The 24,185-nt window shown below is 36.1% G+C and overlaps 1 protein-coding gene across 2 annotated transcripts in view; it reads left to right on the forward strand.

The window, feature by feature from the left end:
• LOC130868661 (uncharacterized) overlaps positions 1–24,185 on the forward strand; it is a 62,359-nt gene that overhangs the window by 24,124 nt on the left and 14,050 nt on the right. Inside the window, exon 4 of one of the 2 annotated variants that reach the window (XM_057760800.1) lies at positions 2,742–2,863. In XM_057760800.1, coding sequence (XP_057616783.1) covers positions 2,742–2,863 — 122 coding nt within the window. The remainder of the gene's footprint in view (positions 1–2,741; positions 2,864–24,185) is intronic. The other variant, XM_057760801.1, reaches the window with a different exon arrangement.

The raw sequence follows: 24,185 nt of genomic DNA on the forward strand, positions 1-24,185 counted from the left end.
AAATAAAAACCAAAAGCAATTGGCAAAGTGTCCGATTTCAGGGTTTCTTTCCACTAAGGCAGTGTTTGTGTGCCCCATGCATTCCTCCCTGGTGATGTGGGAACAAATAATCAGACACTGCTGTGCTAGTCCATCCAACTCCCTTATGCCAGTAGCAACCTCCCAGACACCAAAAGATGAATCTAATAGCCTTGACTTCGATTAGACTCTGTCTTATTTAACTATTTCACCTCCTTGGGCTTTAATTTCCTCATCTACAAAATAGCGATGTTTATAATCAGACCTACTCACTTCACAGATGGTGAGGATTAGACTAAAAGCAGCAATCGGGTATTGTCTGTTTATTATTCATGGCAAGATGAGTTACAAATGTTTCACGCCTATGAATTCATTTTAGTCCTATTAACAACCTTATAAAATACTGATGAGTCTACCAAGGCATAGAAAGATCAAATAACTTGGCCAAGTTTGTGGTCCAGAGTCTGGTTTTTGGGCATAATTCCATGCTGTGCTAATGAAATCTGATTAACTAAAACAGTGTTAAAGCTGGTATGCCTTTATGCATCACCTTTATTTCTTTACATAAAACAAGCTCTATCCTTTCTAGTTTTCAACTTCTGAACTAGAAATATGAAGTTGAAATATCAATGTATAATCTTATCAATTTTCTATCAATTAAAATTCCATCTACTTTACTTTATCATTCCTCTGTGGCATGATAATGTTATCTTCCAAGCATTACAGAGATACTTTAAATATTATTTTTTAATGAGAACTAACTGGTACTGTTTGCCTCATATTGATAAGGACTGGTTTTCAATTTGTAACAAAATCAGTGATTTGAACTGTCATAGGTATTTGTCTGTTGAAAGAGTAATATTAAACTCACCAATTATTTTATCATTTTAAATTTCAAATCTTTGCTCCATTATTTCATATTTTTAGGTGCTATATGGTGCATGTGTGAGTGTGTGTTCACATGTTTATCAACATTAGTGTTGCAAATTCAACTTAATATGAAGAATTTTATATTTTCAGTTGATATAATCTTTAAACCCTTTAAGACACTAAAGAATCACCATAATTAATATTTATGTAGGTCACTTTAAAAATAGTCTCTGTAATTTTCCTATCCCAATGTTCTGTTAGATTTATCATCTTTATTTGTTTTGAGGAGCTGTGGGCCGTTTCCCATGGCCCAGCTCCCGCACGGCTAGTTTTACCCAAAATAATTACATGGAAACTGTATTCTTTTAAACACTGCTTGGCCCATTAGCTCTAGCCTCTTACTGGCTAACTCTCACATCTTGATTAACCCATTTCTATTAATGAGTGTAGCACCAAGAGGTGGTGGCTTACCAGAAAGGATCTTAACCTGCATCCATCTTGGAGAGGAGAGCTATAGCATCTGCCTCACTTTCCTTCTTCCCAGCATTCTGTTCTGTCTACTCTGCCTACCTAATTTTCTGTCCTACCAAAGGCCAAGCAGTTTCTTTATTAATTAACCAATGAAAGCAACAGATAGATAAATGACCATGACCCTCCTCCATCATTATGTTCTGTTAGATTTATCATCTTTATTTATGTGTATGTGTGTCTGTTTATGCAATGTGAGAGTAGATGCCCATAGACACTAGAAGAAGGTATCTTGATACCCTGGAGATAAAGATATAGACAGTAATGAACTGCCAAATGTGAGTGCAGGAAACTGAATTTGGGTCCTTTTGAACAGCAGTCAGTGATTTTAACCATTGAGCACTTAACTTTAGTCCTCTATTCCAAAGGTCTTGATCAATGGACATATATTCCAATTCTCTTTCTTCTATTGACTCTGTGACTTTGAGTAAACCAAAGTTCACTGTTTCTTCACTTGCACAGAGAAGAATATATGTCTTACTTCTTCACTAGTCTAAGATTTTAATGAAATAATTAATGATTATTATTGCTAATGATAGATAAACCTGACACTTTATTCTAACAAGATAGTAGTAGCCTTCATAGGGTTTGAACTCATTTCTTGGCTTTCTGTATACTTAAGCTACTCTATTTTCTTTCACTTAATGTGATTTTAGTTTTGAGTTTCTTTTTATAGCTCTTTTATTATCTGGATTGGGAATTGATGAGATAATTCTGAATCTACTCTACAAAATCATTTGGCTTAATGGAGAATGTTAAGATTATTGAGCTTAAGTAAGGTTCACACCTCTTACCCACAAATCACTAAGTAGGTAGTCTAGGAGAGTTTCCCTAAATTGCCTTAGCCTAAGTTTTTTATCTGTAAATTGAATTTAAAACACCTAACTAGCAGGTTTTATATAACATTAAAATAAGACAATGAAATTATTTGTGTAATATACTGCTTTCTAAAATTTACTTTCAATTGCATAATAAGTAACAGATTAATGGTTAGATAGGAAAATGATATATAAATATGTATATATTAATATATGCAATAAAATGGTAATGCTTGAATCAATGTGGGAGATATATGGATATTTGCTGAAATTCCTTTTGACAGCTCTATGCTTGAAAGTCTTTACAATGAAATGTTGTATAAAATCAGATAAAGTAAGGCACGTTACTCATGAATGAGATTTGATAGATTGTAGCTTTTATCAATTCTTTTTCTTGAGTACAGTCTTAAAATGTGAATATTCATTGTGTATTATAAAAACATTTATTAAGACATTTGTATAACCAGTCATGCATAATTAAATTGTGTTTTTGTTTTTATGTGCCAGAGAAGAGAGAAATATGCCAGAACTTCAACCTCGCCATAATTCTGCATATGGTTTTGATACTGACAGGAATCTTCCTCAGTCTAATCAAGGCGAGGTAAACACTGAATCTCATTTGTCAAATAAACTAAGTTTTCAGAAGACAGCAAAGATAGAAATGCCATAGAGAACAAAAGTAGGGCATATAAATGTTAAAAGTAAATGTCATTAAAAGGTATAATTTCAAAATTATGATATGTTTGTTGCCACCTAGGCCTGCAGCAGTGACACTGGCAATGCTCTCTACCTCTTCTTGCCATTATTTTCTTATAGGTAAAATCAAGATAAAACAGATAGCAAAGACAGGCTTGGAGAAAATTAAAACACAAGACAAATGTAAACAAAAGTTGCCAGAGGAGGGCAAGGAAGATATGAGTAAAAAGAAATTTGTTCTAGATACTAAATCTTATATCTAGCAATATATTTCCAATTGGACTGATCATTAAAAGAAGTCATGTGGAGATCTTGGAAACTCAATGTATTTTAGGAGTAGCTCTGAATAAGAAAATAAAAGGGACCTTGCTGTCACATTAGACCACAAGTATAAGAGGCATCAGAAATGTTGTTGTTCAAACAAACCATAAAGTGCCACTGTCGTGGTTTGAAAGAAAATGCCCCCCAAAAGGAGTGGCGCTATTGAGAGGTGTGACCTTGTCAGAGTAGGTATGGTCTTATTGAAGAAAGTACCTCACTGTGGGGCAGGCTTTGAGGTATCTTTTCTCAAGCTTGACTCACTGGGACAGTCAACTTGCTGCTGCTTTCTGGTCAAAATATAGTCACCACTATCATGATAATATTGAACTGAACCTCTGAAACTGTAAGCCATCACCTCAATTACATGTTTTCTTTGTAAGAGCTGCTGTGGTCATGGTGTCTCTTCACAGCAATTAAAAAAAAAAAAAACCTAACTAAGAGAGCCACAAAATCTTTTTGTTGTCTTTTGTCTTTTAAAATGCAAGTAGCAAATATTAAAAGAACTGTACTGAAAATAAATAACCCGAAACTCAGTATACTTCTATAGATGTGTCAAATAGGTACCATCTTAATATCAAGGCCAGTTAAACATCAGAATATTAAAGGCTAATGTAAACGTTTATTGAATGAAAGATTTGTGGCAAGTTATTTTCTACCTAAAATCAAATAAATTAAATATTTTACCTTTAAAATAGCAGCATTAAAGATTTGTTCCAAACCATCTTTCAAAAAATATTAAACTACTCTGGATGAATATCCTAATGTAAATATTGTTCACATATCCAAAATGGCAGTCCCTAAAACTACCAAATGGATTGTAGCTGACTGTTTTTCTCTTGAAGTGAGCATTTGTTTTGTAGGAAGAAACTATGAATTAGAAAATCTAGCATACAGAATGCACTTTTCCATTTCTATCAGTTCATTTATTCTTAACACCCACAGTTATGTCTGTCACCTTTCTGCTCTCCAAATCTCTGTGTTTTCATTTTCTCTACTCCTGTCTTATCTTTTAGAAAATGCTGTGTACACTGAGTATGGGTAAAACTTATGAGAAAGAGCCCATGAAATGTTTATCAGTTAGGCTGTATTCATTACATTCTCTTCTTCCTTTCCTTTTCTCGATTTTTCTGTAGACAAATGCTTGCTATTGTTATTATTATGTCTATCTAAATATTTATATTCTTAAGTGCTGTAAATATTTCCTTAACTGGAGAAGCCATAAATGAGCCATCATGTCCCAATCTAGCACATTCTTCTCTTAAAAATTGTTTTCCAGTCTGAAGACTTTGTAAAATAGAAACTGACTACATCAATTAGTTACTTAATAAAGAACTGGAAAACTTTCATAGACCTATGCTGTTTAGAAAAATGTCTAGATGCACTACACTCTAAATGTGTGTTTAAAACAGCACTTTTGATAAATTCTGGCTTTTCAGATGCTAAATGTCAAATTGTTTCCACTCAATTAAGTGTGGTTTTCCATTGCTAATTTCTTCATTCAGCTAGAGAAGACATAAACAAACAACAGAGTGTGAGTTAATCCTTGAATTGTACATGTTAAGCTTTGTCTAATTGACTTAACAATTAGTTTTTAAAAAATAGTGGTAAGATTTTGTACTTGTTAGCTCTTCTTCATCTAACCCCACCCACACCTTTGCATTTAGCACAAAATAGGTTTCAAAGTTCTTTTAATCGCAGCATGAGCATATACTTAGAAAAAGCAATATATTCTGAACCTTTGACAGCAAAAGTGTATATGCTGTATAATTTAGTCCTACAGAAATTCACCACTGAGTTTGCTGGTTATTTTTTACTTTTCTTCTGATCATAAATAATTTTAAAAAAAATAATTTGCCCTTTAAAATAAGCTTTTTTGCTGGAGTCTTTGCCACAGAATAAACACGGTTGGATCATTTTCATATATGAAAGTGCACAGTAGCTATATTGGGGCATTTCATACTTATTAGAGTTTCAAAAATGAATATATTTTGATGATGATAGAACAAATACTGATATAACTGGAAAATTAAACCACAAAATAGTAGCAACACTTCAGGAGAAATGTCCTCCCCCAAAAGAGAATACTTTAACAATTAGATTTTCCAAATTTGGTAGTGATATTCACAAAATATACTCAGTTGCCAATTTTGTTATATTTATACATTAAATAAATTCAAAATAAGAGATGATAAGCCAAGGAAATCATTCGTTCTAGATAATATATAAAATATATAATTAAGATACTCTCTATAATATATGCCCCCCCGCGTGTGCACACACACACACATACACACACACACATATATATGGCACTATTATTATGACTTACTTTCTCCTTAGCAGTTATTATCATTTTTCAGAAAGTTAAGTAAACCCCCTCCATTATAAACAGTTCTATGAAAAATTTAATGAACTCATGTTCACTACTGCATTTTTAATGTGCAACATCTCTGCATATATTTGACATCAAGTAGGTTATTAGCTATCATTTTATTGATATATAGGTAACTAAAACTTTATATTCTGTCATTTACCTAATTAATTTCTAAAGAAAATCTATTATGTAAATCAGCAAGGCAAAATGGTCCCTTTGCCATGATAGCTTCTTAATCTTTCTCCCTTTCTTGAGACAGGGTCTCACTGTGTAGTCTTGAATGGCCTCAAGTTTATGGCAACCCTCCTGTCTCTGACTCCCAAATGTTGGAATAAAAAGTAGTGCTTCAATATTTTACTCTAAAAAGTAAATTCTAGAAATGTTAAAGAACCTCATTTATTGAAAAGAGAATATTATTCTTTAAATCTTTCCCCTTGTGGTTTTTAGGGAAGCTGGAAAAATCTTAGTGAAATTGTCTAAAACTTCAAAACCAAACTTGTGCTCTTGTGAAAAGCAATCTGTCTTACAGTCTTAAGCTTATATCCATAGCAGAAAACAACAATTAGCCAAATTGTGTATTATTCTTATATCCATTTTTTATTTAAAACTTTCTATTTTGTACAAAGCTGGGCTTTGTGCATTGAAGATTATCAAGAATTTCCCCATAAAAGCAACAATCCAGGAACTCAGCAGGTAAGGTAGTTAAGGACACTAGCACCATCTTTTGGTGATATGAGAGAACCAAGCCTCTAATAAGTTGGCCTCTGACTTCCACACAGTCCTATAGCATGTTCTCCACACAAATAAGCAAGTACATTTAATTCAAAAGAAAATTAGAAGCACGGCAAAGTAGGTTTCTAAAAGAACATTACATTGGGATTCTATTATAAAATGCAAAACCTTTGTAAGATAAAACTTCATTTAAATTAATATATTACTAGACATGGTTATGCATGGTTTTTATCCCAGCATTTAGGCAAATGTTACTCTTTAAGTTTGAGGCCTATCTTGTCTACAAAGGAAGTCACAGGACAGCCATGGCTACAAAAGTAAGAACCTGTCTCAAAAATGTGTTCAATCAATGAATAGTATTTAAGATAAAATGAAAGAATTTACCTCTTGTTAGAGGCCAAGGCAGAGGATTATTCATAATTACAATGTATTTAAGTCTCTTAGCATTACCTGTTATAACCACTAAAACCAAGCAAATTCATCTGTACATAAATGAATTCATTAGTAAATGACTAACCACCATGCATTTTATATTGCTTCATATATACCATCAAATATTTTCAGTTTATGTGAATGACTTTGGCACCAAAGAGGGATTTAAGAAAAATCTTCTACCACTGGGAATTTAACTGAGAGACACTAATAGAATAAAAATACCCATGGTGTTGATTAATACATACAAGGCACTAATAACAAGAGATTCAAATATGAGACTTAGAATAAATTAAGGTCCTCGTTTATCTGTTACTGTATTATAATCACAAGAAAAGACAGAACATTGCTTAAAGGCATCATGGTGGTCTAGTTAGAAAGAAACATTTTCTTGTTGATTGCTGTAGTAAGGAGCCACGTTGAGGTGACATCTGTCATAAACCACATGTTGGGGTGACATATGTAAGAGTCAGTCGCGACAGAGCTTGCATGTTCCAAAGTAGGGGGGTGAGGATTAGAATTATTAAGTAAAAGGAACAGAGATTTGAGAGAAATAAAAGACAGAAACCTGTAATAGCACTGGGAGGGAGATTCAGAGAATACTGAATCTGCCTGCATTTATTTTCCACATGGTTATATACCTCATTCCCAAAGGGGAAAGGGGAGGCAACAGACTTCATTAACATGATATAAGGAATAGACCATGTATACTGCAGGCAATCACTCCCAGGAACCTCCTGCCAATCCTCTTGAAAGAGCAGGAATAGATTTGAATTCTCTGATCTTTGGTCAAAGAGAAGTGGATCCCCCTATATACTCAAAATATTAATCAACCACACTGTAAGTCAGGATCTTGTTTGTAGCCACACCTGTTGTCAACAACTTTGAGAGAGCAAGAATAAGCTCAAACTCTGTGAACTTTAGTCCAGGTGGAACAGACTCACATCTGTGGGATCTGGCAGATTACATTTGTAATCTCATAAGATTAAATCCATGGAGAAGCTTAAAGCTTAATTGTGAACATTTTATTGTAGCATCAACACATTATTTAAATCCCATACTTTCAATAATGCCATTGAAATATGGTTAATGAGTACAAAATTGGGATGTGAAACATCCAAATATTTTCATGTTTACAAAATCTTCCCCTTTCAAGGCCTCTATTCAAAGAATAAGAAGTATATGACTCTTTTGAAATCAGTATGACTACAGGGTAAGGTCAGTTCAGACACTCTCTCCTCTATTGCTTAGGGTCTCAGCTGGGTTCGTCCCTGGGGGTTCTTGGGCATTTTTCTAGAGCCAGGTTTCTGGCTAACTCCATAATGGCTCCCTCAATCAAGATATCTCTTTCCTTGCTCTAATATCTGTCCTTCCTCCATCTCGACCATCCCATTCCTCCAAGTTCTCCTCCACCCCCCTTCTACCCCCTACCTTCTACCCCCCACTCCCAGATTTTTGTCTGATTCCAATTTCCAGGTGGGTTTATATATGATTTTTTTTGTGTTCACCTTTTTACTCAGTTTCTCTAGGATCCTGAGTTATAGGCTCATTGACCTTTTTTTATGACTAGTATCCACTTATGAGTGAGTACATACCACATTTGTTTTTTGGATCTGGGTTACCTCACTCAGGATGGTGTTTTCTAATTCCATCCATTTGCATGCAGAATTCAAAATGTTATTATTTTTTACTGCTGAGTAGTACTCTAATGTGTAGATGTGCCAGACTTTCTTTATCCACCCTTCAGTTGATGGGCATCTGGGTTGTTTCCAGGTCCTGGCCATTAAAAATAATGCTGTTATGAACATAGTTGACCAAATGCTCTTGTAGTATGATTGAGCACCTTTTGGATATATTCCCGAGTGGAATTGCTGGATCCTGAGGTGGGTTGATTCCCAGTTTTCTGAGGAACTGCCACACTGCTTTCCAAAGTGGTTGCACAAGTTTGCATTCCCACCAGCAATGGATGAGTGTTCCCCTTGCTCCACAACTTCTCCAGCATAAGCTATCATTAGTGTTTTTGATCTTAGTCATTCTGACAGGTGTAAGATGGTATCTCAAAGTTGTTTTGATTTGCATTTCCCTGATCGCTAAGGATGAAGAACACGTCCTTAAGTATCTTTTGGCCATTTGAAATTCTTCTGATGAGAATTCTCTGTTTAGTTCAGTACACCACATTTTAAATGGGTTATTTAGAATTTTAATATCTAGTTTCTTGAGTTCTTCATATATTTTGGAGCTCAGTCCTTTGTTTGATATGGGGTTAGTGAAGATTTTTTCTATACATTAGGCTACCTTTTTGTCTTATTGACTGTGTTCTTTGCTTTATAGAAGCTTCTCAGTTTCAGGAGGTCCCATTTATTTATTGATGTTCTTATTGTCTGTGCTACTGGGGTTATACGTAAGAGTAGTTGGTCTTTAGGTCCTGCCTCAACTTAATGCACCAACCTTTGTTGACTCCTCAAGGGAGGCCTTACCCTTTCTAAGAAGTGGATGGGGGTGGTTGGTGGGGTGGGAGGGGTAGTAGGAGGAGGTGAGGTAGGCCTTACTGTGGTTGGTATGTAAAATGAATAAAAATAAAATAAAAAAGACCCCCCCAAAAGAATGATGGCACTATATAAAGGAGTCATATAGCTAATCTAGTGAAAACCATTCTTCTTTGCCTTCAGTCTTTGCTCACAGATAATCTATGACCAAAACATGGCCTGCATTTTGATCATATATATTAATAAGGCTGAAAATTTGGAATGTCAACAATGATAGAAACACCTGTAAAAGGGTCTTCCAAGTAGTCCTTAATTTGAATATGCTGTGCTGTTTTATAGCCTGTGAGATATGAATACTATCTGTCAGTATTTAGTGACTGATACCAATTAACTTTCTTGACAAGTTGATCTTTTTATCTATCTGATTAATATGCTGACCCAATCTTTGTATCTGCCCCCATAAACTTTTGTCTTAGGTAGTTTTCGAAAGTTCAGCTTGGAGAAAACTTTGGGCAGTGTCCCTGAGTGTTTGGACATCAAATTCTTAATATCATCCAAGGAAAGGCCAGTGTGTTAGACAGCAAAGCAGTTGCCCATCCTGGAGTCAGAGTCTCTAAGACCAAGGGACACCAAGGTATTGAATTGGTTCACTAGCTCTAGCTCCATGTTCATTATTTGAGTAGGTACTTTACATAATATGTTAGAGATGCTGTCTGTCAATAATTCATGAAGTTCAGAAGACTCTTGGGAAATTATTTGGTATTACATAATGCTGTTCTCAAACATTATAAGCTAGAATACCCCAAGTCTGGCCAGTCTTTTTTGTTGTTAGTTTTTGTTTTGTTTTGTTTTTCATGACAGGATTTCTCTGTGTAGCACTGGCTATCCTCGAACTCTCTCTGTAGACCAAGCTGGCCTCAAACTCATAGATCCACCTGCCTCTGCCTCCCAAGTGCTAGATTAAAGGTGTGTGCCACCACTGCCAGGCTAAGTCTGTTTAGTCTTACATACTGTGTTCATACTAGACAACTAAAGCCACTGGGGAGGACCCATGTCTCCTCAGTTACATAATTTGAAAATAACCTACATACTTTGTAGCAGTTAAACAAATATAGTAATGAAGAACACACTCTTCCAGGGTAGCAGGATGTATTTGTCAACCTTTTGTTTTCACTAATTGTTACTATATATGTGTGTGTGTGTGTGTGTGTGTGTGCAATAGCAATTAGTGAAAAGAGAGAGCATGAATATTAGAGAGAGCTGCATATAGGATGATTTGGAAGGAAGAAAGGGAAGAGAGAAGTGCTGTAACTAAATGGCAGTCTTAAAAATTAAAAGAAAAAACAATGAAGTGGTTTTTGCATTATAAACTTATTTTATATTCTTTTTAATTTTTAAAATAAAAAATATTTAAAATATATTCTTCTCTCATATAATACACACTGACTGCAGTTTCCCCTCCCTCTACTCCTCCAAGTCTCCTCCAACTCCCTTCTCCAAGAAATCCACCCCCTCACGGTTTCCTCTTCAGAAAAGTGCAGGCTTCAAAGGGAAATAAGGTGTATTTTCACCTTAAACAAATAGAAACACCTCTGAAATTCAGTAGATGAAAGTTTCCGCTTATACCAGTAGATGGCAGTAGGTAACCTTCACATATCTACCATTCTCAGGTTTGAGGAAAAGCCTATGTGAAAATTTGTTTTCCTTTGCCAATGATACGGACAGTGTTTGTGATAAAGTGAACCCTAAATTGTGTAAATATTCTTTTCAAGTAGTTTTAGCAAAGGTGAGATTGCCACTGAGTCATCTTGATGTCAAGCCTGACTACTTGAATTTGAATCCTGACACCCACACTGAAGGAGAGAACTGACTCCTCCGAAGTTTTCCTCTGACCTTCGCTGTGTGTCATGGCATACACACCCTTCACCACACACAGAGAGATGTACACACACGCACACGCACACAGATGCACCCATACATTTAATAAGTAAATAAGTAAAGTGGTTTCAATATATAAAAATATTTCTCATTAGTAAATATTTTCATAATCACATTTTTCTAAAATTCATAAAACTTTCTCCCACTAAAACTAAATAATAATTCAACAGATAGTAAACTGTTGGCTTAGTGGGAGGAAATCAGGCTAAAAATAGGCTTTTAGTAGAAGGTTCAGAAACCTACTTTGAGGATTTGTGTAGGACAGTGCAATATATACAGGTTGTTTCTCTTAATTAACAAAATCAGCATCTTCATATTGACTCAGAGGCTGAGGTGGTATGGAGGTGACCTTGAGAAGTTCAGGGCTTCATTTCCAACATTGTTTTTACTGCGTTCTGAAAGCAGTTTTTATTTTTGAGGCAAGAAAAACAGTCTTACCCAATATGTGGTTTAAACATTTTAAAAGTGTTAAAGGTTATAATAGGAGGAATCTAAATTTTGTGTGTATGTGATATTCATGTGTGCTAGTACAGGTATGTGCAACTGTGCATGAGAGAGTGTACATGTGTATCTGCAGAGTTCAGAGGACACTATCTGGCTATCCTTCCTTATGTATTATATACCTTGTTTTCTATAGATGAGTTCTCTCATTTTCCAGCAAGCCTCAGAGGTCAGCCTACCTTTTCCTCCCCAGACTAGGATGACATGTATGTCACCATGTCAGGTTTTGCTTCATGTGTGGTTTTGAGACAAAATTAAGGTACTTTTTCTTTATCATCCAAGTACTTTACTGGCAATATCACCTGAGATCAAGGATGTAGTTTTTAATTGATTTAATTTGTGTGTATGAGTGTTTTGCATGTACGTGTGTATCTGCATGCCTTGTGTGCCTGGTAACTGTGGAGGTTTGTAGCCAGATTTTCTTGTCAGACTTTCTCTTTCTGACCGCCAGCTCACAAAAAATAACACAGAGAATTATTATTAATTATGGAAACTTGGCCTTTAACTTAGGCTTGTTCCCAACTAATTCTTATAACTTAATTAATGTATTTTATACTAATCCTATTTTGCTATGTATGTTTTTTATTTCTCTTTCATTCTGTATGTCCAATTCACCCATGTCTCTCTGGTGTCTCCCTCATGAATAGATTCCTTCTGCATTCCTTTCTCTTCCAGGAAGTCCCACCTATTCTCTCCTGTCTAGCTTTTGGTCATTCAGCTCTTTATTAATCAAAGGGCACATTAGCAAAGACACATCTTCACAGTGTACAAAAAGATCCGACAAAAGAGATCAGAAAAGGATGTTGAATTCCCTGAATCATATACTGGTTTTCATAAATACATTAAACTATTTCACTTTCAAAAAAGAAATGCATGGTTAAAGTTATTATTTTAACAAAAATTGGGTTGATTTGCATCAAACAAAGGTATTCTTTTTCTTTTCTTTTTTTTTTTTTTTTTTTTTTGGATTTTTTGAGACAGGGTTTCTCGGTAGCTTTTTTTTTTTGGTTCCTGTCCTGGAACTAGCTCTTGTAGACCAGGCTGGCCTCAAACTCACAGAGATCCGCCTGCCTCTGCCTCCTGAGTGCTGGGATTAAAGGCATGCGCCACCACCACCCGGCTAACAAAGGTATTCTTAAACAAGACTCAAGGAAAACAGAATGATAAATGATGACCACTGCATTTTCAAAAGTAAGCATAAATTATGGGTATAACCTGACCAGCAAATTGATCTCATCATTGTTTAGGCCCAAGACTACAGGTGCTTTTAAAAAATCTGTTACTTTACCTTTTCCATGATTTTCAAGATTTCAAATTAAACGATTGGTTTTTTTTTTTTTTTTTTTGGTTCTTGGTTTATTTCACTTAGCAGAAGATAAGGTTCCACACTTCTGTCTAAGTTGCAGCAAATGATAGAATCTTATTATTAAGGTTATATACCATTCCATTATACATAATTTAAAAACTTAATATTTGAATTTGGAGGAGAGGCAAAATTGTTGGCGGGAGCATTGATTAGTGCTGCAACAATGCAAAACACCATGTAGGTTCTCGGATTTTTTTAATTGTCACCTCCTTGTAATCAGGAGTAATTGAAATTGCTATGATGAAGAAATCTATGCGCTCCCACCTTTATTTCAGCATTATTCCCGGTAGTTGGTGTAGAAATGGTCACTTAAAATCCCTAGTTTGCCTCTAGACTCTGCATTTAACAGCATCAGAGGAAACGTCTGTACACAGTACACAGGCCAATGACTGAAAGCATGGCTAGGATATTTTATGTGGAAGAGGGCCTATATTACCTTTGCGTAGATCCAAAAGACTGAATCAGAACAAATAGCAAAGGCAAGCCTTGGGGCAGTGCAATGCATTAAGTTGCTAATAATTGGAACAATCAATAACAGGTTGTTCCAGTGGAGAGCAGAGCTTGCAACCAAACTCTCGACATTCCAATGAGGCTAAAGTTGATACAAAGAAGCCTTCAGGGGAAGGAGCAGATTAAACGACATTAAGCTTCCCTGGTTGTGAGCTCTAAGAATATGTCTACTTTTTCTCTGTGCCATCCTTTAAATTTGATTTAACTTCACATGCGAAGGATCAAAAAGGTTGTGTGTGCGTGTGTGCCTGCATGTGTGCTGCTTGAAAATTAGTTAGTAGAGAATTTTGTACAATGTTTTGATTATATTCACTCCCTCAACTGTTCCCAGATTCACTCCTCGCATTTTGTTTCCTTTTACCAGAACACCCGTGAAGTCTAATTCATGCTGCCCACATATTTATCGGCTATGTGGCCTTCCAACAGAAAGTGGTTGACTTACTAGACCTGTGCATTTCAAAATACCCTTTGTGAGCTCTGTGTTGCCAGTGTGTTAAATGCCAAGGCTACTCTTTGAAACCCATTTTCTAATGAGTAACATTTTGCTTATTGAAGATTATCTGCTGAGTCCCACCCATTCAATGCTTTGCTGATCTCTGTGGAGATTATCCTTGACTTAAAAGTTTATTTCCAGAAAGAACATCATCAAATGCTAGCCTGGAAGAAATAAGGTATTTCTCTGGCAGATACTCCCTCTAGCCCTATGGTGACCTAAATTTAAATAGTTTTTGTTGTGGAAAGTTCACATCTGTTTTATTTATTTATTTGTTTATTTATTGGTTTTTAGAGACAGAGTTTCTCTGTAGCTTTCAAGCCTGTCCTGGAACTCATTCTGTAGACCAGATTAAAGGCACGAGCAACCACTGCCTGGTTCTAACTAATGTTTTACTATCAAAATTGTCAGACAAGTATGCAATGCATATTGACCAATCTCACATCATACCTTCTCCCAACTTCACAAATCTCCTCTCTCTCATGTGCATATCTCTTCACCTTATTATATTACAAATGAGGTTAAACAAGGGCCTTTTGTGTGTTTATGGTTTGGCACTATCCTTTGGAGTCTGCTGGACTCAGCGGTCGTTACACCGTTAATATGATAACCTCCAACCCTAGAATCAACCAATAGCCAATAGTTCAGAAGTAAATGGTAGAGCGCCATAAGTCCCTCCTCTTCCCTGTCTAACTGTTGATACTCAAATTTTATATGAGCCCAGTGCAGATAGGTAACCACAGATGTGAGTTAATGATTGCAATGGTTGTGTTAAGTCTAGAGGATTGCATTTTGCGACCCTTCATCTTGATAACATAGTTTGAAAGTACTTCCTGTCCTTCCCTCTGCAATGTTCCATGAAACTTAGAGAAGGTGTTGGAAATATCTTGTTTAGAACTGAGTTCTTACTTGTTTTCAGCATCTTGGGCTGACATGAATCTCTACATGCCCACTGTTCATGATCAGGAGAGGGTTTTATGGTCAAAGCTGGGAGCAGCTTTTGTTTGTGAGCATAAGTGTAGATTCTTAGAAGGCAGTTTTAATGTCATGTCAATTTAATTACACTGCAGTCACATGTTTCCACCAAGGCCTGCCATCTCTCGAGACTAAGACTGTTAGCAACTCTTGGAGTAGAAGACCAAGGGCCCCTTACTTGAGAGGGCCTCAAAACCAATCAGAGAACTGTTAGTTATTCCCACAACAGTGAAGCTGCTATTGCACAGGTGGGCCTATAATGCCTGGCAGATTGGCCTTCCATTTATGTTTGACCTGCTGTTGATATTCCTTATGACCAAGGTGTGAGATATTGTTCTAGTTAGGTTTCTAATAACCATAACAAAAAAGAGCTTATCAGGGTTACATGCATAGACCACAGTCCATCCCTGAAGGGAGCCAAGGCAGTAACACAAGCAAGGCAGAACCCAGGACTAATAAATGAAGCAGTGCTAGATCATGGAGCAATACTGCTTATTGGCTCACTTCCCCACCTCATACTCAAACAGCTTTCTCATACAGCCCAGGGCCAAGGAGTAGCACCACAGAGAGTGGGCTGGGTCATCCCACATCAGTCAAAAAATGCTTTAGAGACTTACCAATATGTCAATCTGATGGAAGCCTTTCTCAGCTGAGCTTCCCTCTTCTAAGACAACAATGGATTGTGTCAAGCTGACAAAAAACTAACCAGAACATATATCTTGAACAAAATGTTCTTATTCCCTAGTTCTGGCGTGCAACAAAGAGGATTGACAAGAGCCTGTGTTGTTTTGAGGGTTCCTGAGACCTTTAGTATCTCATCCTTGGGACTGGGGAAATGTTCAGTAACTCATTGTTTCTAGGAGCAGTGCCATTTGAACATGAAAAAAATTATATGTTTTTATTTAGGATACAAGATCGCAGGTTTTTATATAGATTTTTATTCTCTTTATACTGACTACTCCTCCCTACAACCCCACGTTTTGCCTCCCCATCACCACACTCCCTCTCTGCTTAATCCTTTCCACCCAAAGTAATTACTTTACCCATGTCCTCTTCCTACTTTATTGGCTTCCACAGGAACTCCATGTTAAACAAACAGAACAAAAGAGTCACAGCTAAAATCCATATATGAGTGAGGACGTAGTGTTTGTTCTTCGGGGCCTTGGTGACCTCACTCATTATATCATTTTTCAGGTACATCCATTTCCCAGCAAGTATCACAATTTTATTTTTTCCTTACAGCTGAATAAAATTCCACTTCATAAATGTGTATCATATTTCATTGTCTATTATAAGTTGATGGACTTCTAGGATGCATCTGTTTTTAACATATTGTAAATAGAGCAGCAATGAACATGGATGTGTAGGAATCTCTGTAGTATAATATATTACTTTGTATAGATGCCCAGAAGTAATATAGCTAAGTTAGTAGGCAGTTTTGGTTCTAGTTATTGAGAAACCCTCACACTGACTTCCAAAGTAGCTTCACCAGTTACATTCCTACCAAATTGTAAAGGATTCTCCTTTCCCCATATTCACACCAGTGTTTGCTGTTATTGGAGTTCTTGATGAGGGCCATTCTGACTGGAGTGTCATAGAGTCTTAAAGGGGTTTTAATCTGTGTTCTCTGGGTGGCTAGGGATGGAGAGAACTTTAAAATATGTTCAATGGACTGTGCATTTCTTCTTTTGAGACATACTAAATTCTGTAGTTCGTTTTTAGTTGAGTTGTTTGCTCTTGGAGGCTTTCTCTTTGTATATACTAGGCACTAAATCCCTTTCCAATGTAGCTAGCAAAACGTTTCACCCATTCTCTGTGATGCCTTTATGTAATTAGAATTTTAAAAAGTACTTTTGGCCTTGATCTTTTCATTTACTGAATTTATTAAAACTGAATTTTCAAACTATAGACTGGGTACCTATAATAAGCAAAGCATTATATTATGTTGAAAGAGAGTAGGCAGACTTCAAAGATACACCATGAAGTTCTTGTCACCTGTCTTGGATTTCCTTTGTTTTGTTTGTTTTTGATAGAGTCTGTGGTTCCCATTTCTGGTAACAACTCGCAATCCACCTGCCTCTGCTTCCTGAGGGCATGAATGACAGGGGAGTCCATTACACATGGCTTACAGTTTTTTTTTTTACTCTTCCATTTTACTCAGTTAACCCTTCACTTTCTTATACATATTCAGAGAATTTATTAAAATATATTTTCCTGAATGCCAAGTTAGTAAAATTTAATTTTCATTTTTTTGCCAATTTGTACTTTGTAATCTAGTAACACTGGAGTAGGCAGGGCCAAGGTACAAGTAACATATGGATTTTGAATATTTGGTTCAAAATTACCATAACCAGAGGATGCCTCTTGTTAATAATTCCCTAATCTGTTTTCATATCTTGTTTTACCACTTTGTTTTTGACCTCATCACATCTATGAAAGTATTCCCATTCAGATTTAAATTTCCAGCATGGTATTAAAAATTAATTGTAGATATTTTTGGAGTTCCAAACAAGTTCTCTATTTTATTTTAGTTTCTCTTATTTGTTCTAGGTGATCATTATAAGTAGAAAGATTAGATCTGATGTTAGATGAGATCATAAAAGTTGCTTAAAAGAGAAAATTTTTTCATTTGATAAATTAACTTGAAAAGTTAAATATTGAAAAATTATACATTTATTTTGGAAAAAATAGCCAAAGGTAGCATGAAGAATCTGTATGTATGTGCATTCTTCTATGATCTGATACTGAGAAAAATGAATATAAATCTGCAAAGTCAAACTCTTAAATTATTTTAAAAGTTCATGATAGAGATTTGGATTTGTCTTTGCTGATATATATATATATATAATATATATATATATACATAGAGAGAGAGAGGGAGGGAGGGAGGGAGAGAGAGAGAGAGAGAGAGAGAGAGAGAGAGAGAGAGGTATCGACAAGTGATTTATTGATATTTTATCATATATATGATATATATCATGGAAACATTATTCTTTTTTTGGTTTTTTGAGACAGAGTTTCTCTATGTAGCCTTGGCTATCTGGAAACTCACTCTGTAGACCAGACTGGCCTTCAACTCACAGAGATCTGTCTGCTTCTGCTTCTGCCTCCTGAGTACTGGGATTAAAATTGTATCACCACTGCCCAATAAAAATATTATCTCTTAAAACATTGCTTTAAAAATCTATGTTATAAAAAATTAATTTTTGGAAGCCACTAATTTCTCAACTCGTTTATTGTGACATGAAATAATTTAGCCAAAATTCCCATAATTGATTGTTTATCTTACAAAATAATAATATGATCCAGCAAAATTTCACTGGCATATTTTTAGCATACTCTATGATTCATAATCTCTTTGAAAGTAAAATTCTATTTTCCTTTCATGTAAAATATATCAAACATAAAAGACTATTGAACCACAGCACACAAACAAAAATTGTTGAAGGTATAATTAAATAGCTTCTTGCTTTTTATATTTTCCATAAAAATAATTAACTAATACATTTTCCACCTACTGTAGGCTTAATGATCTTTATAAATGTGAAATGAAGCATGGGGAAAATAAAGCAATTAGGAAGAGGTGTGTATAACTGTATTTTATGGCATTATGGTAAAGTATGAAAAGAAATACCTAGATGAAAGTCATTGTTTACATATTAACTATGACCTATGCAGAGAAAGAATTCTCAAACCTGTCCATGCATAAAAAACTGCAAGTGTCATTGCAAAATATTTGGATAATTGTATCTTCACTACTTTTTATTAGAATTGCAAATTTTAATTTTTAATTAATTAATTTTCACCAGCTCATTCACAGTTTCCCCTCCCTCCCTCTTCTCCTCCCAGTCTCTCCCCCAACTTCTCCTTTTCATTCCCCAATCCACTCTTCTCCTTTTCTTCAGAAAAGGGCATTGCCTCCCATGGATATCAGCTAGTCATAACATACCAAGTTTTATTAAGACTATGCACATCCTTTCCTATTAAGGTTGGAGAAAGCAACCCAGTAGGAAGAAAGGGAGATAAAAGAGTCAGAGACAGCCTCTGTTCCCACTTCAAGAAGTCCCACAAGAAGACAAGTCTTCACAGTAGTAACACATATGCAGAAGGCCTAGGTCAGACCCATGTAGGTTTTTTGGTTGTTGGTTCAGTATCTGTGAAATGCTATGAGCCCAGGTTAATTGATTCTGTGGGTTTACTTGTGATGCTCTTGATCCCTCTGCTCCCACAATCCTTCCTCCCGTCTTCCAGAGGATTCCAGGATGTCCACTTAACGTTTTGCAGTGGGTCTCTTTATCAGCTTCCATCAGTTACTGGATGAAGGCTGTCTGATGACACTTGGGATAGTCATCAATCTATGTATAGCAGAATATCATTAGACATCATTACATTGACTTTTTTTTTGCCTGTTGTGTTTAGTTTTATCCTAGGTCTCTAGGCTGTCCAGCCTCTGGGTCTTGACCCCCAAAGAAGAGTCAGGAATGAATTCCCTCTCATGATATGGATCTCAATCTGGACCAGCCATTGATTGGCCACTCCCATATTTTCTGTGCCATCTTTACCCTATAGTGTATCTTGTAGGTAGGGCAAATTGTAAGTCAAAGGTTATGGAACTGGGTTGGAGTCTCAATCCCTCTACTATAAGTCCTTCCTGGTTACAGGAGATGGCCAGTTCAGGCTCCATATCTCCCATTGCTAGGAGTCTTAGTCACTGTCATAGATTCCTTAGAGCTTCCATTGCACTAGGTTTCTAGCTCATCCCAGAGATACTCCTGATTCCATTTCACTTCCCCAATACTCCTCCCTTCCTCCACCTGATACCTCCTGTTCCCGTGTCCACACCCAGCCAGACCCCTCCCCCCACTGACCCATGATATCTATTTTACTTCCCTTTCACAGTAAGATTCATGCATTCCCCCTTGAGACGTCCTTGTTACTTAGCTTCTTTAGGTCTTTGAATTGCATCATGTTTATTCTTTACAGTTAATATCCACTTATAAATGAGTAGATAGCATGTTTGTCTTTCTGGGTCTGGATTACCTCACTCAGGATGGATGATCTTTTGTAGTTCTATCAATTTTTCATCAAATTTTATGATATCATTGTTTTATACAGCTAAGTAATTCTCCATTGTGTTTCTTTAGCCATTTTTTCAGTTGAGGGGTTACTAGGTTGCTCCCAGTTTTTGGCTATTACAAATAAAGGTGCTATGAACATAGTTGAGCAAATGTCCTTGTGGTATGTTTGAGCATTCTTTGGGTATATGCCCAAAGTGGTATAGCTGGGTCTTGAGGTAGATTGATTCACAATTTTGTAAAAAAACACCATATTGATTTCCAAAGTGACTGGACACATTTACACTCCCACCAGCAATGGAGGAGTGTTCTCCTTGCTCTACATCCTCTCCAGTATAAACTGTCATTTGTGTTTCTTATCTTAGCCATTCTGAAAGGTATAAGATGGAATCTCTGAATGTTTTTTGAATTTCCCTGATGGTTAAGGGTGTTGAAAATTTCTTTAAGAGCTTCTCAGCCTTTTGAGATTACTCTATTGAAAATTCTCTGTTTAGATCTGTACCCCATTTATAAATTGGATTATTGGGTTTGTTGATGTCTAGTTTTTTGAGTTCTTTATATATTTTGGAAATCATCCCTTTGTCAGATGTGAGGTTGGTAAAGATCTGTTTTCTATTCTGTTGGCTGCCATTTTGTCCTTTTGATGGCATCCTTTGTCTTACATATTTTTCTCAGTTTCATGAGGTCCCATTTATCAATTGCTGATCTTAGTATCTATGCTGTTGGTGTTCTGTTCAGGAAGTTATCTCCTGAGTCAACATGTTTAAGGCTACTTCTCTTCTATCAGATTCAGTGTATCTGGATTCATGTTGAGGTCTTTGATCCACTTGTACTTGTGTTTTGTGCAGGGTGATAGAAATGGATCTATTTGCATTCTTCTACATGCTGACATCCAGTTAAACAAATGCCATTTGTTGAAGGTGTTTTCTTTTTTTTCTGTTGTGTATTTCTGGCTTTTTTTTATAAAAAAAATCCAGTATCCATAGGTATGTGAATTAGCATCTGGGTACCCTGATTTCAAGCAATACTATAGAGAAAAAGTTATACAACCACAAGTTATTAGCATAAAAAGAGCCCCAGATGTAGAATTTTAATTTTTGACAGCCATTATATTCTTTCAAGCATGTTTGAGTTTCATGTACCTTATAGAGGGTATTATGATTGATGATAGAGGGAGGAATTATTGAGTAAAAGCTTCAGTATCACTTTTCATTTCTAGTTTTTTTACTTACTAATTTTGATGCATTATCTACATCAGTGTGTGTCTCTCACAGTGGCCACAGTATTTTGGGATTTTGTATTGATTGTGATGATTAAGTGTTCCCCAAAGGCAAATCATGCGTTAAAGGTTTCTGTGGAGGCATGTTGTACTATCAGAGCATTTAAAAAGGGGGCCTTGTAGGAAGAAGTTAGGCGACTGGAGATGTTCTCTTGAAGTAAGATGGGCACTTTGCATAGCTTGTCTTTCTTTGCTTCTTAGATCTTGATAAAGTAAACAGGTTTTTTTTTGCTCTACCATACACTTATACTCTGAGTACTGCATTATCACAGGCTCAGAGGAAAAGGAGAAAACTGACCAATGAAAAAAACCTTTGAAACTGTTAGGAAATATAAGCCTTCCTTATGTTTTAGACAATTGTCTTTGATATTTTATTGCAGTATTAGAATGACAGCACATCCATGTGCAGAATAAATTTTTGATTACACAAGTGACTCATGTAGCAATTTAACTCAACCATTAAATTGGCAAAATATGTCAATTTTTGTCCAAAGGAGGCAAAGCAAGATTTCTGTAACCCAAGTCTGTGAGTGCTACTTGCCAAGATTTGAAAATCAGTTTTTGAATATCCCCCTAATATACTTCTCAGTTGGATCCAGACAGCTGCCAGTAATACAGAAAGATCAGAGCAGCTAATGGGAGAATTTGATAAGTGAACACACAAAGAACCTCTTGTTTCTTTAATTATTTCTTTGTTGATGAGTTGTAGATTATTCCTATAATCTTCTATTACAAAATTGGAAAGTTTGTCAATCACCTTTTAAGAAATGTAACATTTTTAAAAATTAAGCAATGGGGATGGAGAGATTGCTTAGTGGTTAGAACTCTTTGTTATTATAGAGGACCCAGATGCATTTTTTAGCACTCTTGTGGCAGCTTACAATCATAACTCCAGTTCTAGAGGATCTGACACAATCTTCTGGCCTCTGTGGGCACTAGGTACGTGGGTGGTGTACATACACACATTTTGGCAGGCCAAATACCTATACTCATAAATCAATTTTATTTCTAAAATAAAATTTAGGTTTTAATTTATTTATACCTAGGCATATCTTTTATGAAGTTAAAATAAGTGATTTTAATGTCCAGTTGCAGATTTTTATACTTATTACATTTTTACAATAATAAAATTATTGTAAAATAACATATTCTAAAATATGGGTAAAACAAAACTTTATTGTACCTATTGCAAACACTTTTGTTATGATAAGAATAAAAGAGTTAGGCTATAAATTAGATAAATAAAGAATAAAACTGTTTCATGAATTCTTTGTTTCACTAGAAAAGTTCTATTCTAATAAACAATTCTTATTTATCAGGATTTATCCTCAAATTAACAAATTAATTCTAGTTACAACCTTATCAGAGTGAATAAAAATGCTCAGGAATAAATTTCACAAAGAAAAAGGAACAGAAAGAAAGTTAGCAATACCTCTGAAATGTGTATTTCAAGTAATGTATGATAATTAAAACAATTTTGTGGAACAAAAAATTAGAGAGCACATTAATAGAGTCTACATTAGATAGAAACTTATTGGCCCATTAGCTCAGACTTCTTATTAGCTGTTATAACTTACATTAGCCCATTATTTTAGTATATGTTAGCCACATGGCTTAGTACCTTTTTCAGTGGGGCAGATCACATCCTGCTTCTCCAGTGTCTGGACAGGACTAGGGAGAGAGCTTCCTTCTCCCCAGAATACTCCTGTTCTCCTTGCCCCACCTCTACTTACTGTCTGGTTGTCCCGCCTCTACTTCCTTCCTGGCTACTGGCCAATCAGCATTTATTTAAAGCATAATTGACAGAATACAGAATTGTCCTATACTACTCTCCAATTTTATACATTCATACAGCCTCTATGAACTACTTTCAGGAGGTGTCGAAAAAACCTAAAAATTAGATCTACATATGATGCAACTATTTGAGTGTGTGTGTTTGTGTGTGTGTGTGTGTGTGTGATGCAGGAAGGTCATTGGTTAAAAATAAAGAAACTGCTTGGTCCTCATAGGTTAGAACATAGGTAGGTGGAGTAAACAGAACAGAATGCTGGGAGGAAGAGGAAGTGAGCTCAGATGCAGGGCAGGTCCTCTGAGAGACAGACGCCATGCTCCCCTCTCCCGGCCAGATGCAATGAAGCTCCGACCCAGGATGGACGTAGGCTAGAATCTTCCTGGTAAGCTCACCTCAAGGTGCTACACACATGAATAGAAATGGGCCAAGCAGTGTTTAAATGAATACAATCTGTGTGTTGTTATTTCTGGTGTAAAGCTAGCCATGCAGGAGCCAGGCAGGACGAAAAGCAGGCCCGCAGCTCCTACTACAGATGGCGTCCAGACATGGGGCACTGAATCTACAGAAAGCCTGAGAAAGCTTGGGAAAGAATAAAGCATGTTTTCGTGGTAGCAACAATTTCTCGGGTCTGCTCTGCTTGCTAGAGGCAAGCAAGCACTCTCATCTAAGAGAGGCTTCCTGACTCAGCTTTAGCTGCAAAACCCGCAGCTCATTAAGAGGTCCTGCCACGAAATACTTAAAACGGTGTTGGTGAAAAGCTGACTGCATGATTGTTTTTGGCCGTAGCAGGAAAAAAGTTGTGCTGTTTTAAAATGCCAGCCTTGTGGGCCATCCTGCCAGTGCAAACTCTGACTCTGAGGCAGGAGGTCAGCTACAGAGAGAGCATCTGAGTGTTGTAAGCTTGTTTGCTGGCAAGGACCTTGAAACGCCACAGAGTTGTGATAAACATGGCTACAGATGGTACCTCTGCCATGAGGCTGG

Source organism: Chionomys nivalis, chromosome X, assembly GCF_950005125.1.
Source record: "Chionomys nivalis chromosome X, mChiNiv1.1, whole genome shotgun sequence".
NCBI classification, from domain to species: domain Eukaryota; kingdom Metazoa; phylum Chordata; class Mammalia; order Rodentia; family Cricetidae; genus Chionomys; species Chionomys nivalis.